At 45.6% G+C, this 18,713-nt stretch overlaps 1 protein-coding gene across 1 annotated transcript in view; it reads right to left on the reverse strand.

Moving 5' to 3' along the window:
• Positions 1–3,932: 3,932 nt before the first annotated feature.
• Positions 3,933–18,713, reverse strand: part of PPP1R9B (protein phosphatase 1 regulatory subunit 9B) — a 48,549-nt gene continuing 33,768 nt past the window's right edge. Inside the window, exons 6-10 of the mRNA XM_029572939.1 lie at positions 13,627–13,782; positions 9,980–10,033; positions 9,155–9,384; positions 8,210–8,306; positions 3,933–6,754 (exon numbers count right to left, since the gene is read on the reverse strand). Of these exons, the coding sequence (XP_029428799.1) occupies positions 6,704–6,754; positions 8,210–8,306; positions 9,155–9,384; positions 9,980–10,033; positions 13,627–13,782 (588 nt within the window). The 3' untranslated portion in view covers positions 3,933–6,703. The remainder of the gene's footprint in view (positions 6,755–8,209; positions 8,307–9,154; positions 9,385–9,979; positions 10,034–13,626; positions 13,783–18,713) is intronic.

Genomic DNA, 18,713 nt, shown 5'->3' on the forward strand with positions numbered 1-18,713 from the left:
TCTCCAGTCTGCTGCTGTCCGAGCCTGGCATGTCCTCGGAGACTTGCTCTCTCTACCACCCTAGGGAGCCACCTAAGTCATGCCAGCCGCCAAAACCCAAGGGCTCAACCTGCGGGGAGGGCGGTTGCTATAGGTGAAGCTCCCGTCTGTCCCACTACAAGGCGCATTTGTCAGTTGTCAGCGTAGACCTTGTAGGTTGGCCTAAGAGGCAGCATCAATTACGCCACAGCTCCAAGGGCTCACTTTCACACCATTCATCACAAGTCAACTCAGAATTGAGAGGAATGCAATGTAACAGAGAAGCTGGAAGACCGCAGCAGAGAAGTGCTGAGTCTGTCTGTCTAAAGCATGAGCACAAAGGGGAGTCATAGAGAGTGGAGTGGAGCGACTGCTCTGGTCTCATGTTTACCACCTTGAATGAAGTGGAACCAGGATGCTGTGGGCCCATGCGCAGAAGGTGCTAGTAGGTTACATGGGTAGATACATATGATGGCTTTCTTTGGAGAATGGCTTCTCGTCTGATGCTGGGAGCCCCCTCTGTCAGACACATCATGTCCTACAGTTGAGTTGATACACTTGCCCCTGGCTCTGCCCTACATGAATGTGTTTTCCAGTGTACTCATGGGTGCCCATTGGTTGGGGGGAGTGCCATTTGTCCCCCTCTTGATTTTGACTATTTCTATGATATTGTTTTTATACATTCCTATTTCTCCCTGCCCTCAGTGAAACATTTTCTGCAGGTGCTAGAACTGGCCACCACAAAGAACAATCTCAGTATTGCATGTGTTGGAGGTGGTAGTGCGGGGGTCTCAGAAGAAGACTGTCTGATAGCAATCCATGACCTCAAGTGCAAACAAAAAACACAGTTCTCATTCACCCTTCATCTCCAAATGAGATGAAACTGGACTGACACTAGTTTAATCCCTGTCCCCTCCAAAAATACAATTATTATTGTGGTTTTCAATTTACTATAGAAGGAGTTTCAAAATGATTTCAAACTGCATTGGTGCAGACAGATTCTTCGGGCCAATGCACACTGCTATTGTCTAATTACAGGACCCTTTTCAGAAACTGCAGAAAAAGTTTTAACAAGATTGTGGCAGGGAAATTTACTTAGATCAACTTTTTGTAGGAATCCTTTGGAGCTTTTTCTTCCTTTGGGCACTGAAACTGCTGCAGCTGGGGTGGGAGTGAGAGGAGGGGGTGAGAGTGCTCTTCAGTTTCAGGGAGGACACATGGGGGCTGATGCAATAAATGGGGCAGATTTTAAAAGCCCTACGCACACTGAGCCTATTTTGCATAGGCCCGGCGACACGCACAAGCCCCTGGACGCGCGTATGTCCCGGGGCGGGGGCGTGGCCAGAGGCCTCCGTAGGGCCTCTAGGCCCGGGGATCGCGCGCTGGCACTCGGCCGATTTCGGAGCGGTCTCGGGAAAGCCATCGGGGCTCCCCTAGGGCTCGGCCCGTGCAAGGTGCACAAGTGTGCACCCCCTTGCGCGCGCCGACCCCGGATTTTATAACATGCGTGCGGCTGTGCCGGGTTGCGCGCACAAATCTACGCCCGTGTGTAGGTACAAAAATCTGGCCCAATATGCGCAGAACGTGGGCATTGAACAGTCAGCGCCTGCTTTCTTAATGTTGCCCCCAGGCGCCCCTCCTGGGGGTGCCATGCAATATTTAAATTAGGGGGTCGCGTTAGCAAGGAGGCGCTAGGGTCACCTGCGCACCCCTAGGGCCTCCTTGCTAACGAGAACCCGATTGGCGTCGACCGTCCACCGGTTAGGAAAACCGAGGCCGAGTTTATCGGCCTCGGTTTTCCTAAATGCTGCATAGCCGGGGGGTTCAGGAAATGGATGCTTGTCAGTTGGGCGTCCGTTTCCTGCACCCGACTGCCGGTGTTTTTTTTTTTTTAAACTTTATTTAGTTTTGGTTTTCCTCCTACTTAATATTGCAGCGATATTAAGTAGGAGGCAGTACAGAAAAGCAGTTTTTTCTGCTTTTCTATACTAGTTCTAGAAGCGCTCAGCTATTAATGCCTGCTCCAGGCAGGCATTAATTTCTGATCACTAAATGTGTGTTCTAGATGCACATTTTTATTTTTGCATCGGGAGTGAATGCCTAATAGCCTCATACAAACAGAATGTTGGGAATTATTAGAAAGGGAATGGTGAATAAAACAGAAAATATCATAATGCCTCTGTATCGCTCCATGGTGAGACCGCACCTTGAATACTGTGTACAATTCTGGTCGCCGCATCTCAAAAAAGATATAGTTGCACTGGAGAAGGTACAGAGAAGTACAACCAAAATGATAAAGGGGATGGAACAGCTCCCCTATGAGGAAAGGCTGAAGAGGTTAGGACTTTTCAGCTTGGAGAAGAGACGACTGAGGGGGGATATGATAGAGGTGTTTAAAATCATGAGAGGTCTAGAACGGGTAGATGTGAATCGGTTATTTACTCTTTCAGATAAGAGAAGGACTAGGGGGCACTCCATGAAGTTAGCATGGGGCACATTTAAAACTAATCGGAGAAAGTTCTTTTTTACTCAACGCACAATTAAACTCTGGAAATTGTTGCCAGAGGATGTGGTTAGTGCAGTTAGTGTAGCTGTGTTTAAAAAAGGATTGGATAAGTTCTTGGACGAGAAGTCCATTACCTGCTATTAAGTTCACATAGGGGGTAATTTTCAAAGGAGTTACGTGCATAAATGTAACTACTATTGTAGCAATTTTCAAAAGCCATTTACTCACGTAAAGTGCACTTATGCGAATAAATCCTATGGACGATTCAATGGCATATATTGTAGCAATTTTCAAAAGCCCACTTACTCGAGTAAAGTGCATTTATATGCGTAAAACCCAGTTTTACGCATGTAAATGCTTTTTAAAATCAGACCCTTAGAGAATAGCCACTGCCATTAGCAATGGTAACATGGAATAGACTTAGTTTTTGGGTACTTGCCCGAGTCTTATGGCCTGGATTGGCCACTGTTGGAAACAGGATGCTGGGCTTGATGGACCCTTGGTCTGACCCAGTATGGCATGTTCTTATGTTCTTATGTTCACATGCATTTGCATGTGATGAGGGCTATAAGATTCACTCCGGGTTGTAGACATGCTAATCCCCTTATTGCATTTGGGGATTAGTTAGCGCGTCTACAACCCGCGTCCAACTGCGGATTATACAGTGCCCTGGGCTGAGCGCCCTGTAGTGCATCGGTGCCATGGGGTGCAGCCAGATCCACTAACGTCCAAGAAAAAAACTTCCATTACGCAAATAAAATCCAGAAAAAACCCCCCAGAACCATCAAAAAGCTGCAGAGTACCTTGAAAAGGGCAAAGTTTTAAGCCATCCACTTTTCAAATGACCTTGTCTATGTTTATTTTTACACAAGAATTAAAAAAACAACCCATAAGACTAATTTTTTTTTTTTTTACCAGACCTACAGGAATATAGCTAAGGACAGTAAGGCCCATTCTATCTGCCCAATTATAATTCCTGGTGCGCTGCCAAAGACCCGAGTTCATCTCTGGCTTTTCCCTCCTTCCCTGCATAGCTAAGGATCTGCAGAACCTGCAGGGCTTTCTTGAATTCTGATACAGTTTCTGCTTCCACAAGTTATAGGAGGGGTTGGAGGGTGAGGGGTAGAGAGGGGGTTTGTTATGTGTATCAGAGTTGATTTTTATTGTGGATTTATCTCTGATGATTCCTGAAACAAAGAAAGGTTCTGAGCTTCTGTTTATCAACCAAAATAATGGGAAACCCGGTACATTACATCCATGTACACACACACACACACACACACATATATGAAAGTTCTATACATAGCTATTATATTCATACTATATACAGACACAATGAGACGTGCACAGAGACTCAATCAGAAATTCACTTCATAACTCTCTCCTTGTACAATCCAGAACACAACTCTTGTGTTTTTCACCCATTTGTTTTTATTTCAGATTTCAAACCCTTCATTCTGCTACAGCTGGCCTCTGTGGGCACTGTGCCCATGCCCAGGGTGTTCCAGCACCGTTCCTGTTGGTCCCGGTCCAGCCTGTGAAAAAGACTGGCCAGAAGCCCTTCGGCTGTCAGGTCCATGAAAGAGATCACAGCTCAACAGGGGAAAGAGAGAGGGGAAATAAAAAGCAGCAGGAGGAGGAGGAGAAGACACAGCACAGGGCTCAAGGTGTGACAGAGGAAGGGGGCAGTGCCAGAGAGAAAGGGGCGTGGCTGAGCAGGAACACAAGGTTATAAGAGAGAAGGAAGTGAGGTGTGTAACACATGTCTAAGTGTGAGAAGGAGGAAGGAAGAGGGAAGGAGAGAACCTGGGGACCTGCATCAAGAGAGAATGTGAAAGCAAGAGGAAGGACAGGGAGCAACTGGAGTTAACTGTGGTCTACTGGACACATTTTAGCAGTGCTGGTACAATCTAGCCCCCAACCCGGTATAGGGAGGAGTCTAGAGAAGGGGCTTTAGCAAAAGCAGCAGAACAGTTGCAGAGGCACAGTAAGGGGGTGATGTGTGTGTGTGTGGGGGGGGGGGGGGGGGGAGGTTGCTGGCCTTCCTCTGGGTTATCAGGAAGCAATCTTGTGGTTACCTCTGGTCCCTGAAGGACACAGGACAGTACTGTATGTTAAGATCCCACAAAACATGCAAATTCACTTTCTTCTCATTTCAGATTTTGGATGAAAATGTTTTCCGCACATAGTTCGTTTAGTTGTGCAGAACCTGAAAACCAGGTCAAGACTTGCGCCTCGAGGACAATGAGTGGACCATCATAGCCACAAGGTTATCAGAAGGCAGATGGACTTGATGGACCTCTGATCTTCTTTTGGACTAACCGTGAATTTAACTTGCCTAAACTGCTGAAGTAAAACGCCAATGATATCCACCCACCTCACTGTGCTGCTGGAGCATAAGACCCCCCCTCAGAAAGGAAAAGGCTAGATCCTGTCTAATCAAGACAACTAGGACTGCGAGATCAAGAAGAAGAGAGGGAAGGGGAGACATGTAAAGAAGAGTAGACGGAGAAGAATGAATTGGTCTGATAGCATTCCTGATACGGTTCCATGAGCCGGGGACGCAGAGAAGCAGAACTTCTCTTCCTTTCGAGGCCAAACAGAAGAGCCCAAAAGGACACAAGAGCAGAAGAAAGAGAAGAAGGGGATTTAAACACTTTTTCATTCTATAAAATGGTCAACACAGACAAAAACCAGAGGCAACCCATTATGTACCTTTGTATTTCCTATACAGGGCTTGTTAAAATGTACAAAACAGGCCTTCTCCCCATCTCTTTCTCTCTGAAAAGCTTCCATTCTGAGGCCCCCTACCCCCCAACCCTCTCTCTTTCTCACTGCACACTTCCTGTTCCATACACACTCACGTCACATTTAGATTCTTCACCTTTGTTAACACCATTTGTAACGCACAGGACTGCACCCTGCTGCCAGCCCTGAGGCCACATCTGTCGCGCAACCTGTGCCCTAAAAGAATACAACTGCAGTACAACCAGAGCACAGCTGGAAAGTACCTGCAGTACATCTGGAAGGCACCCAAGGGACATGTCTACCTCTGGCCCTGCTGAAATCTGTTCAGTATGACCTTCCAAGCAGTCAGTACCCAGCACTTCATGCCCCTTCCTACACCTTCTGCTATTTCTGTTTTCCGCTTAGTTCATTTCAGAGCTTCTCACCTTAGTGAATGGACCTCACATTCCTGGTCAATCAGAATAAAAAAGTCAGTCATTACCCTACCAGGAAATGATAAAAGGCCGGCAGATGAAGAAAAGATGGTAGCTTCTGTACTCTGGAGTTGGGAAAGACCCACTTCTCTGGGCACTTAGACAACGTTAACATCACCTCATCTCCGAAATTCAAAATGTTGCATTGACTTCAAATCTGGGAAACTCTTCAGGTGTACAGCACTCAGGAGCTGATTTAGTTTCCCTTCTGGTTCTGGTGGCTTGCGCTAACAATGGATATGTTTCCACCATCACAAATACTGAGAACAATGAAATACACAATTGCATTGCCAAAAATTAATAATTAAAAAATATTAATAATATTTAACCCCTTTCCCGCCCAGCCCCAAAGTCATTGAGCTAAAAACCAAAACAACAACCAAGAAAACAATACAACTCTCTCCCCCAACACAAGAACAACCTGACTCCAGTGTCTGCTCCACAGAAGCGCCAAAACCTGTTTGGATGTGTCCTGGTTCCTGGCAGGATTTCTGCAATGAGTTCACCTCGTGCCCCTTATCGCACTGCGGTGGGGGGAAGGAGGAGAAAGGGAACGGGACGGAGTGAGAGAGCTTCAGAATTACAACCTCCCTCTTTAAGTTCTGACCCTTTTCCCATTTCGAAACGTCCAAAGCAAAAAAAAAAAGGGTTGTATGAAAAAATTAAACATCCAAAGATCGCCGGGGTTCCCAAGACCCCGAAGGGATCATCCTGATCCAAATTCACGTGTTTGTATTCCAGCCTTCCAGCTTTTCCATCCTTTCTAGGACGCAGTCGTCAAATGCACAAAATCCTTCCCCCCTCGTCTCGATTTGCTTTTCTCCCCTCGACTCTCTCCTGAATGGGGGTGGGAGGGGGGGTGGGGCTTAATTGCTATCTCCATTCCTCAGGATGGGGGGGGGGGGCAGGGGTGGGGGCAGGGAAAGAGAGAAGCGACTCCCTCCCAATCCCTTTTGCTTTAGGCTGGAGAAGTCTTCAAGGTCTGCAGCTTCCCCTCCAGCTCAGCAATCTGAATCAAAATAAAACAGATTAGGAGTTTATATCTTTTTGGTATTAGTAAACATTTGCACATCTGAGCAATGTGTGCTCCTTTTCTTAAATGACTTTACTGAGGTTTTTTTCCTGCTATTACAGCTGAATGATAAACTCCTCTACCAATCAGAGAACATTATGTGGCTTCTTCAAATTCTTTTTGCATTTCTTCTTTCTTTAGTTGCTTACATGTTGTTATGATATTACGTATGTTTCTGTATAAGAGTTATTTATCTTGTAGTGATTTTTGAATATCATAAATAAAAATAATAAAATACTGAAAGAGGAGGGAGGAGTGTAGGGGGGGTGGGAAAAATGCTAGAACGTAGGCGAGGACCAGAAGGAAAAAGTAACTAGATGTTAACATGAACACTGGCATATTTTCTTCTTCTTGTTTTTAGTTTTTCTAATTTTATTCTCTAGCCCAAAGCACATTGGGACTTTGCGGTCCTGCTAGAAACCCACATAGTGCTTTAGAATGGATTTTCTAGACGCGGGGCTCCAGAAAAATGTCCCCCCAGTGTTCATCACATCATCCAGCCTCCCAACACGAGCATCCTCCTCTTACCTCCTGTATCCCTTGGATAAATCATCCCTAAAGATACTTGTTTAGGTGTTTGGGGGGAGAGAGGGAGAGGGAACAAGCAGGAACCAACATAAAACCCAACAGTCGCCCCAACTTCTCCAGTGTCTCTCCAGATCCTCAGATCTCTGTTACCAGGCTATGCAAAAAGCTATAGCACTGCTGGATGCTTTATCTCCAAGGCACAATGATATGGTACACACTTAAAACTCCACAGTGTCTAAAATTAAGATTATCAGGAGACTCCAGGTCCATATAAACTAAGCTGAGTCAATTCTGAGTTTGAACCTATGTCTTCACAGAATTAGCTGCGTTTTGATTTAAATTTTCTTTTCTTTCTATTTTAAATGAAATTCAAGTCCACAGATGTAATGAGGCAAATCCCAGGCCTGGCTGAGCTATTCCCTGAAGCCCTGGAGCCGCTGGGAAAACCTACTACAACCCAACAAATCTGAGACCATGACGTACTCAGCCCTAATCCAATTTGCTCCCCTTGGATTAAGTTCCCAAGTTTATTGTTTATTCGGACACTTATTGACTTCTGGTTCCAATCTTCCACTTGTGGAATGGGTCAAGCTATCTCCTTTAGCTACAGGTGCAGTAGTCCTCTTCCCTTTAATTCCACAGGCCTTTGCTGATTAAATGGGTTGGCATCAAGTACGATATATCCCATCCATACCACCACTAGGCTCTATAGTCATCACAGTCAGAGTATTTGGAGAATAAGAGCTTGTAGCCATCCAGCTACAAAGTCTAATGAGACATTCCCTCTCTCGCAACCTCCCACACTTTCATTTCAAATTCTGCATAACTCAGGATGCCTTTCTTTCCGGTATCCCCTAAACTCACCTTCTCTTCCAGTTTATCTATTTCCTCCTTATGAGCCACTTCAGACTCTTCCAGGACGCGCCTTTGGGCTGTCTCCTTCTTCAGAAATTCAATTTCCCTAAGGAGACACAGAGTACAGTTTGCATCTGGTGCTGGCTGATGAGGAGGTCAAGGGCACCACATCACTGTACAAAAAGAATTTGTATCACTGGCCCCCTGCGTGAATCCGCCCAGGCTGCTGGACAAATAGCACTTTTGAGCAGGGGTCTCCAAACTTGGTCTTCAAGGGCTGCAATCCAGTCAGGTGCCCAGCATTTCCATCATGAATAAGTATGAGATCTATTTGCATACAACGGATGCAGCAAATATGCATGCAAATAGATCTCATGCACATTCATGATGGCAATCCTGAAAACCTGGCTGGGGTGTGGCCCTAGAGGACCAGGTTTGGGGGATTCCTGCTTTTCATTGTCTACTCCAGTGATTCCCAGCCCAATCCTAGAAGCACACCTACCCAGTATGGTTTTATGGAGAGCCATAATGAATATGTATGAATCTCCAGTATATGCAAACCTATCTCATGCATATTCATTAGGGCTATCCTGAAAACCTGACCAATTAGTTGAACTTTCAGTACAAATCTGGGAATCAATATTCTACTATCAGAGTCAAAACAGAAATTGCTACTTGAGATTTGTATGTTGGGACCATTTTAAGAAATACATCCCAAGATCTCCATGGGATATAAAGCTTCTTCCTCTGAAATGTGTGGGGAATATTAATCTAATTCCCACAAAGCTCAGAATCTCTATGAGGAGCAAAGCATTTTTCACCCCACTCTTCTTAAAGGAATATACCCCCAGGATCTCTACTGAGAAGAAACCCCTCTGGCATCTCCATGAGATATGCAGAGAATACATTCCACTTGAGATCTCTCTGGAGAAATCCCTGACCGCAAGCCCTTACTTTTGCTGATATTCCTTGATGAGTCGCTTAGCCTTGTTGTACTTCCTCTCCAAAGTCTGGTACTGGGACTGGGTTTCCTTCAGGTGCTCATCTACAGCCTGGCACAGGTTCTGCGCCTCCATCCAGTACCCTTTCAGCTTCTCCATCCTCTCCTTGTTCTCCTCCATGCCCTGCTCCATCTGCGCCTTCTCTGCGCGCCAGCGAGCCTTCTCCTGCTCGATGGCCTGCAGCTGCACCGAGAGAAGAGACAAGACAGGAAGCGGAGGGGGCACTGGGGAGCATCACCCGGCCAAGATCATCAGAAGGCAGGGAAGAGAGGAATCAGAGAAAGAAAGAACCCTCTTCCCTTCTACTGAACCCAGCAGCAAAAGGCCGTCACGGTGAAGGATCTTCCCATGCATGGTCTATGTAGAATAAGTGCCCTTTAACCCTCACCCCAAAATCAGTTTAGGAGTCCTCAATGACTCATTACATGCGCATACATCAGGTGCCCCCTCCACCCTCCAGAATTTTGGTTTGGAAAGGAAAGGGAGAGAGGAGACTTGGGAGGCAATGGAAAACGTCAAGAAAAAAGAGGAAAGGCATCATTTAAGGAAAGGGACAGAAGGATAAGGATACAGGGAAACTGGAGAAGAAAACATCAGGGGATGTAATAAAGACAGAGAGAGAGATCAGGAGGAAAGGAGGAGTCAAGAAAGACAACAGAGGAGGGAAGTAAGCAGACAGCCCGAGGAAGTGGAGAGAGAAAGAAGGTGGCTCCCCAAGACCAAGATGTGAAGCAGGGAGGAGCCTCTCCCCATCCTGTGCCTGCCCTCCTGGGCTCACCTTCCTCTTCAGTTGCTCGATCTCCGCCTCTGTGACGGCGTGCTTGATCTGGAGCTGTTACAGGGGGAGGAACAAGGAGAGACACACAGCGTCAGAGTCGCCCCCTGTACAATCCCCAGCTCCCACTAACCTCCCTTTGTGTCTACATTGCAAATCCCAAGATTTAACCCCAATGCATACCAAAGGTTCTGCAAATCGGCAAACAATTTTAATCATTCAGTATAAGACACCAAGAAAGTTTCTAACTTGCATTGTTAAGGTTAGTAATTAGAAATGCCAGTAATTGGGGTAAAAGAAATGTGCCAGATACATACACAGTCCCACATCTACATATATGCATTCACACACACTTTGGCCCTGTTTCAATCACTGACAACCTGCCTGACTAATACTCTTTGACCTCTCACCTGACCTCAACACAACAGACCACGATATCCCCCTCACCCAAGTAACATAACCAGGGCCAACAGGTCCAGCACTAGCCTGGTTTATCTCCTTCCTCAGTGACCGCACCCAATCAGTCTCCTGGAGAGCAGCGTGCTGTAAACCCATTCCCTTTCCTGAAGAGTCCCTCAGGGCTCTATTCTGTCTCCCACCCTATTCACTATCTACATGCCCCCCCCCCCCCCAGCTACAGCCATCATGGACTGCCAAACCACGCACTCCTCCTATGCAGATTATGTCTTATTATTAGTCCCACTCACCAAGATGAAGCCATCGCCAATCTCAACAGCTACCTCAGAAAGATTACATGCAGGTAGCACCAAAACAAACTTAGCCTGAACTCACAAAAAAACAGAGGGATGCTACGGAATGGTAAGAAGGAACCCAAACAATCGCACCCAAGAGTCATCCTTAGTGACGCGAGCAGTGACGAAAAACAGCTTTCTTCCACCTTCATCAACTCCGCCACCTCTGTCCCGTCCTAGGAGATACTACTTTGGAAACTGCCACATGAACCTGGACTATTGCTGCTCTCTCTGTGCCCCTTTGCTACTGAGGCTTTCATCTCTTACATAGTGAAAACCTCGCTAGCAGAAGGGCACCTCCATGCCTCGCATTCGTCCCATTTTGAAAAAGCCCAATTTGGACCCTGCTACTCTTGACAATTGCTGCCCTATCTCGTCACTACCTTTTCTCACTAAAGTTAGAGAAAAAGTCACCCTAGTGCAATTGCAGCATTTCACTGACAATGACAACTTTCTAGAGGATTGTGAGCTGGTCATAACCCTCAGTCCCTGCTGTTGTCTAGCTTCAATGTCTTTTGCTGCGGCTTTGATGCCAGTACTCAGTTCTTTCTGGTCCTTCTTGATATATCTATGGTATTTGACTACTTAAATATCATGAAATCCTAATCAGGAACCTCCATTCACTGGGCATTACATCTACCGTTCTTAAATGTTTTTCCTCATTTTTACGGAATCAATTACAGAAGATCTTGATCAACAGTGTAAGTTCCATGCTTTTCCTGCTATCGACTGGTGAGCCTCGAGGCTCAGCACTCTCAGCCACTTTATTCAACATTTACATCTTCCCTTTGTGCCAGGTGCTAGCGAACCTCAATGGAGCATATAAGCCGATGATATTCAGTTCTATTTTCCCATCTCTCTTTCAGTGAATGATGCTGTCTGTCTGTCAACATTACCAGGTCCTGGCTTTCCACCAATAAGCTCGCCTTACATTTGGGTAAAGCTGAAACAGTTCAGCTTGCCTATTGTCCTGACGACATACCCAGACCTCTACTGTTTGAAGGGGTTGCCATCTCTATACGTGATCAGGCCTGTGACCTCTTAATATTTGATTCCCCTCTAACATTTTGGTAGCACTTATAAGCAGTGGTGAAAAATGCATTCTTTAAGCTGCAGCTTCTAGAAAATGTATCACCTTTTCTCAGTGACTGCGATTTTCGGCTGAATTTCCAATCGATAGTCATTACTACTATTGACTATTGCAATGCTCTTTAAGTGGGTATGCCACAGAACACCATCAGGGCATTACAAATTTGTCCAAAATGCTGCGGCTCGTATCACGGTAGGTGCTCCCATATGTCAGCACACGAAACCCATTCTAAATAGATTCCACTGGTTGCCAGTGACGTGGAGGATCCAGTTTTAAGATCGTCACCAGGGAGAGATTTAGGATTTTGCTGCCCCTGGGCATTTTTGGTGCTTTCAACCCCCACCTTCTGTAAGGGCTGTTCCAGTGTAGCAGAAGGTTGTTCATTGCTGAATTAAATTCAGCAGAGCTGGAAGGTAACAAATCTTAGGCAGCCTGATGCCCCTAAATGCTTGCCTTTCTAGGCACAGACATAATGGGTGCCTACTGAGAAATCCAGGGCTGATCGTTACACTAGTATGTCTTGATGTGCCTTCTCCAAAACCGATTTGGCTCACTTAATTTCACGAGCGGTTATTCTGTGTGGCTTGCTCCTTGCTTTGGAATTTGCTTCCTGAGGAGCTTAAATCCGAACCATCTTGATTCAGAAAGCTGCACATAAGATCATAAGATTTGCCATACTGGGTCAGATCAAGGATCCATCAAGCCCAGTATCCTGTTTCCAACAGTGGCCAATCCAATTACCCAAACATTAAATAGATCCCATACTACTAATACCAGTAACAAGCAGTGGCTATTCCCTATTGATTAATAGCAGTTTATGGACTTCACCTCAGGAACTTATCCAAACTTTTTTAAACCCAGCTATACTAGCTGCCTTAATCACATCCTCTGGCAATGAATTCCAGAGCTCAAGTCTGTTTCTATTGACTTAGGAACCTGAAACAGTCTGGCCACAGCTCCGCCATGCCTGCGGGGACAGGGGAGGGAGGGGGGTATTGGGGAGTTCTCCTGTATTCTGTATTCATAGTGATGTTGTTCTAGCAATGTTACATTGAAAACTAATAAAATCATTAATTAAAAAAAAACAAAAAAAAAACTGGTTAAAATCTGATTCTTCCAAGCAGCTTTGGGCCCAAACGAGTAACATGCAGCCCCATTTAAAGTTTGTATTATGGCCACACCCTATTGCACTATAAGCACCTTAAAAGTCTCCCATTCTGAAATTCTCCATACTGTATTAAATTGCAACATTTGCATGTTGTCCCCAGATATTGACATGATATTTGTTCTTTTTTATCTGTTATACTGTACTTTAAATATTTACAGTATATTGTCACACTGGCATTGTGTATCTCTAATTATTTTGTTTCTGTTGACACACACACTCAGATATACATGCACTTGCACATGTATATAGCCTCATGTATACTCAGATTAAAATCCATACACATATACAGACATCTATACAAACATATACAATCACACACACACAGACCCACATCTACACACATGTACACAGACTGACAGAACTTAATCCATACTGGATCAATATCCATATACACAGACATATCTACATATACATATACAGACTCACATCTATGTAAATAAATATACCCACATACACACACCTATATACAAAAATAAAGCCATTATACACAGATATCTGTTCACCCACACATCACATATGTGAATAAATTGTTTGCAGACAACTACATACTGATTCCAGACACACATACACACCAGTAACCACAAACTCACACACACCAGGCCAACATACAGACACACACACAGCGTTGCATGCCACCCACCTCCTTAAACTTGTGAACCAATTTCTCAGGATCCATTTCGATGGGGGATAGCATGTCCTCATTCTCCGCCAGTTCAAACACCTCGATGGCCATCTCACTGCCCGGGAACACGGGACTGATCTCCTCCTCTTCCTCATCTGTGGCATACTCTCCTGTCTGCAATTCAAGTCGAAACTTGAGTTGCTAGAAAAATCTTATGAAATGAGCATTGAAACAAGGGGTTTTTTTTAACAGAAAGAGAGTCAGTTCTTAGATTGTTTTGTCATCATCAAAATTTAAATTTCTATGGCCACCAGATCAGAATATTTCCTGATATAGCTAGGAACACACAAATCAGAAGGAGAAAGTTTATGTCTATGAGGAGAGAGGTAACAGAACGTGGGGCGAAGTTTCTGTTAAGATTTCCCTGTTGATGTTTGATTACATATCAAGATTCAAAGTATGCATTTAATCAGCCTGAGCAGTTACGTATTTACTTAGATTCTCACTCCTAAAAACCCCCATTGATCTGGTTTTATTTAAAAATTTTAGGTGGAGTTAAATACACTGCAATTTATTATTGTGTTTAAAATTCCTTTATTAACTGCTTCTTTAATATCTGGGTCTCCTCTAATTTTCTCCAATTACCTATACTGTATGATCAGTATTTACAGAACATCAGTTTTGTATTCAATTTGGAAAATCTGTGGATATGTATAAATTCTGGTTTCTGAATATATTGTTTTCTAAATGATACGTTAAAATTTAATTAAAAAAAAATAAATCATTTAGTACATATGGCCAAATGTGACAAAGTGATGCTAAACAGAAAGAGGAAGATAAAAGAGAAATTACTACTTACCTAATAAGGGTAGGTCAATCCCAATGTGTGGGTTATGCACCTCTGCTAGCAGATGGAGATGGAGCAAAAGCTGATGTCACGGCTATATAGACCCACCCCAACATCAGCCCACCAGTAAGAACATAAGAACATTTGAACATGCCATACTGGGTCAGACCAAGGGTCCATCAAGCCCAGCATCCTGTTTCCAACAGTGGCCAATCCAGGCCATAAGAACCTGGATTCTCTTGAAAAGCCAAACTGTGGACAAACCTGATTAAACTTGAACATTGTTAGCAACAGGAACCATTTGTGTTTCTCAACCAACAGGAACACTGAGCTCAGTCAAAAGGAGGAACATATCTAGCAAACTAAGGGCTAGAGAAGACACTTACCAGATATCAACAAAGAGCAGGAATCATACTCTGCCTCACTCGCCCTAAGAAGGCTAACCACAAAATCCAAATCTGGCAGCCACGAGCAGGTCTGGGAGTGACCTATCCTTCACTAAAGAAAAGGAAATTATCAGGTAAGTAGTAATTTCTCCTTCCTTAGCATTTGGGTAGGTCAATTCCAACAAATGGGATGTATAAAAGCTAATCTCGAAAAAAGGCAGGAGGCTGCCAGCGGCCCAGTCAGAACTGCCCGTGCAAACGTGGTGTCCTCCCTAGCCCTAACATCCAAGCAGTAAAGCTTGGCGAAGGTGTGCAAAGATGACCATGTCACCATTTGACAAATTTCAACAGGCAACAACAAACGAAGTTTCGCCTACAATACCACCTGAGCCCTTGTGGAATGCGGTCTAATCTGCTTTGTTAAGGCAAACTCATCAGCGACATAGGCTGCTGTAACGACCTCCTTAACCAGTGGGCAATCATTGCCCGCATTGCTGGTGCTCCCTGCCTATCTCCATCATGGAGCACAAACAGACAATCAGGCTTCCGAACAATCTTAGTCACCTCCAAATAGCGCAGTAAATGACGCTTGACATTCAAGGAACACAAAAGGTGGTACTCAACTTCATCTCTGTCCCTGTCCAAGGCAAGCAGAGAAATGGACTGATTCAAATGAAAGTCCGAAACCACTTTGAGCAAAAAGGAAGGCACAGTTCGAAGCTGAACCTCGCCCAGAATCACACGGAGAAAAGGCTCACAGCAGGAAAGAGCCTGCATCTTGGAGACCCGACAAGCTGAACAGACTGCTACCAGAAAGACTGTCTTCAAAGTAAGCAGCCACAAGGAAAGAGTATGCAGTAATTGAAAATCCAGACCTGCCAAGAACTTGAGGACCAAGTTAAGATCCTACAAAAGCACTGGAAGCTGCAATGAGGGACGAAGATGTTTAACTTCCCGCAAGAAACGGGACACATCTGGATGGGAAGACAAAGGCCTTTCATTGACACTTCCCCTGTAACAAGCCAGTGATGCAACTTGAACCTTCAAGGTATTAAAGGGCCAAACCTTTAAGCAAGCTGTCCTGTAAAAATTCTAAAATCAAAGGAATATCCACCTTGAGCAGGTGAGCACCTCTCTCTGAACACCAGGCCTCAAAGACTCCAAATTCTAATGTAAGCTAGAAAGGTAGAAAATTTCCGGGCCCGAAGAAGAGTGGAAATTACAGAAGGCAAATAACCGCACTTCAACAGCTGAGTCCTTTCAATGGCCAAAGTGTAAGACAGAACCGACCTGGATCCTCGTGTAGACTGGGCCCCTGATATAACAGATCCATCTGAGAAGGTAGCCTGAGGGGACTGCCCACCAGAAGTCTCTGGAGATTGACATACCATGGCCTTTGAGCTCAATCCAGAGCCACTAAAAGGATGGTGTTGGCTTGACTTGCTCTCTTCTTTATCAGCCTGCCTATCAATGGCCAAGGCGGGAATGCATACAGCAGGGCGCCATGTGGCCACTCCTGAACGAAAGTCTATGCCTATCACTTTTGGGTCCCACCTGCGACTGAAGAAGTGTGGAACTTTTGGGTCTCACCTGTGACTGAAGTGTGGAACTTTCGCATTGTTGAAGGTAGTCATCCGGTAGGCCCCAGAGGTTCACCAGGAGCTGAAAGGCCTCATCTGCCAACTCCCATGGGTCCAAGCTTCTCCTGCTAAGGAAATCAGCTCTGATATTGTCCTTTCCGGTAATGTGAGAGGCGGATATGCTTAGGAGTTACTGTTCAGTTCATACCATGAGTGCATCTGTCGATTCTTGGTTCCACTCTGATGACTGATTTAAGCCACCATTGTCACATTGTCAGACATTATCCTGACTGCCTGAGCCTCTAGCTGCTCGGTGAACCACAGGCACACCAACTCAACTGTCATGCCTCCAGTCTGTTGATGTTCCACTGTTGTTCCACTGCATTGTAGCGCACTTGCCCCACCAATTCCTAACAGTGAGCCCCTCTAGTTCCGGAGGCTCGCATCTGTCGTGAGTACCAACCAATCCACTACATTAAGGGAAATTCCCTTCCTGAGATGGTCCACGTGTAACCACCAGTCCAACTGGGATTTCACCTCTTATGGAAGGAGCAGCTTTACCACATAGTTCTGTGACTGCAAACTCCATCTGGAGAGCAGGACGCACTGAAGAGGGTGCATATGTGCCCTTGTCTAGGGAATCAATTCCAATGTGGCAGCCATCAAACCCAGGACCTGTAGACATGGCCGGTGCAAGGCTGTTAGGCACCTTAGGCAAACCTTCTACCTTGCGCTCCCCCTGATCCCAGCCCCGGCCTCATTCATTGAGATGCTGCTCGTGGCCCGCCGAGTGTCTGCTTTTCTTAGCTGCAAACAGGATGGGCACTGCTTGCAGCCAGCCGATTCTGTGCTTCTCTGGGCCACGAGCAGGATGGGTACTGCTCGTGGCCCGCCGAGTCTCTACTCCTCTCGGCTGCGAGTGGGACAGACTCTGCTCGTGGCCCCACATGGTTGCTCTTCGCCGCCCCAGGTAACCGCCTAGTTCGCCTAATGGGACTCACAAGCCCTGTCTATAGATAAGACCACATGGTCGGACGAACAGAGTTCCGCAAGGATCGGACTTGCAGCATCAACGAATGGATCCAAGACTCTTGCAGAAACACTCTGCCCTGCCTCGTATTGAATCGAACCCCGAGTTACGCCAGGGTCTGAGACGGCTGCAAATTGCTCTTGGCCAGATTCACCATCCAGCCTAGTACCTGTAGCAAGGAAACTTCCCTGCAGGAAACGCGAAGACTCTCTTCCAATGTCTTGGCTCAAATCAACCAGTCATCTAGATAGGGGTGAACTAGAATGCCCTCCTTGCGAATGGCCACCATTACCACTACCATGACATTGGAACAGGTCCTAGGTTTTTTGGCTAGTCCAAAAAGCAAGGCCTGAAACTGGTAATGATGATCCAGGATGGCAAATCAGAGGAACCGCTGATGTTTCTTCTGGATGGAAATATGCAGATATTCCTCTGTCAGATCCAGAGATGTGAGGTACTCTCCTGCTTGAACCACCATTATGACAGAGTGCACTGTCTCCATCCTGAAATGCATGACTCAGATGATGGTTGACACCCTTGAGATCCAGTATGGGCTGAAATGACCCTTCTTTCTTGGGAACGACAAAATAAATGGAATATCAGTCCTTATTTTGCTGTGATTTGGGAAAGGGGATCACTGCTTTCAGTATCAACAGCTATTTTAATGTTACTTACATTTCGTCCCTCTTCTGAGGGGAGTTGCATGGAGAGACCATGAAGGCATCCAGAGGAACGAAAAGAAATTCTAGAGCATAGCCATTCTGAACCATTTTTGAGGACCCATTGATCCGTAGTAATCTGGGCCCACCTGTGTTAAAACCAGGATAGACCACTACCAATTTCCCGCATCACCAGGTGAGCCTGCAAACCTTCACTGGGAAGACTGAAGGGCTCTGCCTCTGGAGCCTGTATCCTTTCGAAGACTTTGAGGACAAAAGGACTGAGACCTGTGGAAGGGATGGGATCTCTGGGAAGAACCTCCCCTATAAGGCTGAAAATGCTGGTAGTCTTGAGAATGGCCTCTTGCCCGAGAAGTCCGGGAAACTTGCTTCTTATCCTCCGGCAAATGCAGGACCTCGGTCTCTCCCCATTTACTTGCCATTTTTTCCAATTCACTGCCAAACAAAAGCGAGCCTTTGAAAGGCAGCTTAGTCAGATTGGACTTTGAAAATGTATCTGTAGACCAGTTATGCAGCCACAGCTACCATCTGGCTGCAATAACTGAAGCAGCTCCTCTGGCGGCTGTGTGTACCAAGTCACAG

Source organism: Rhinatrema bivittatum, chromosome 12, assembly GCF_901001135.1.
Source record: "Rhinatrema bivittatum chromosome 12, aRhiBiv1.1, whole genome shotgun sequence".
Classification (NCBI taxonomy): Eukaryota; Metazoa; Chordata; class Amphibia; order Gymnophiona; family Rhinatrematidae; genus Rhinatrema; species Rhinatrema bivittatum.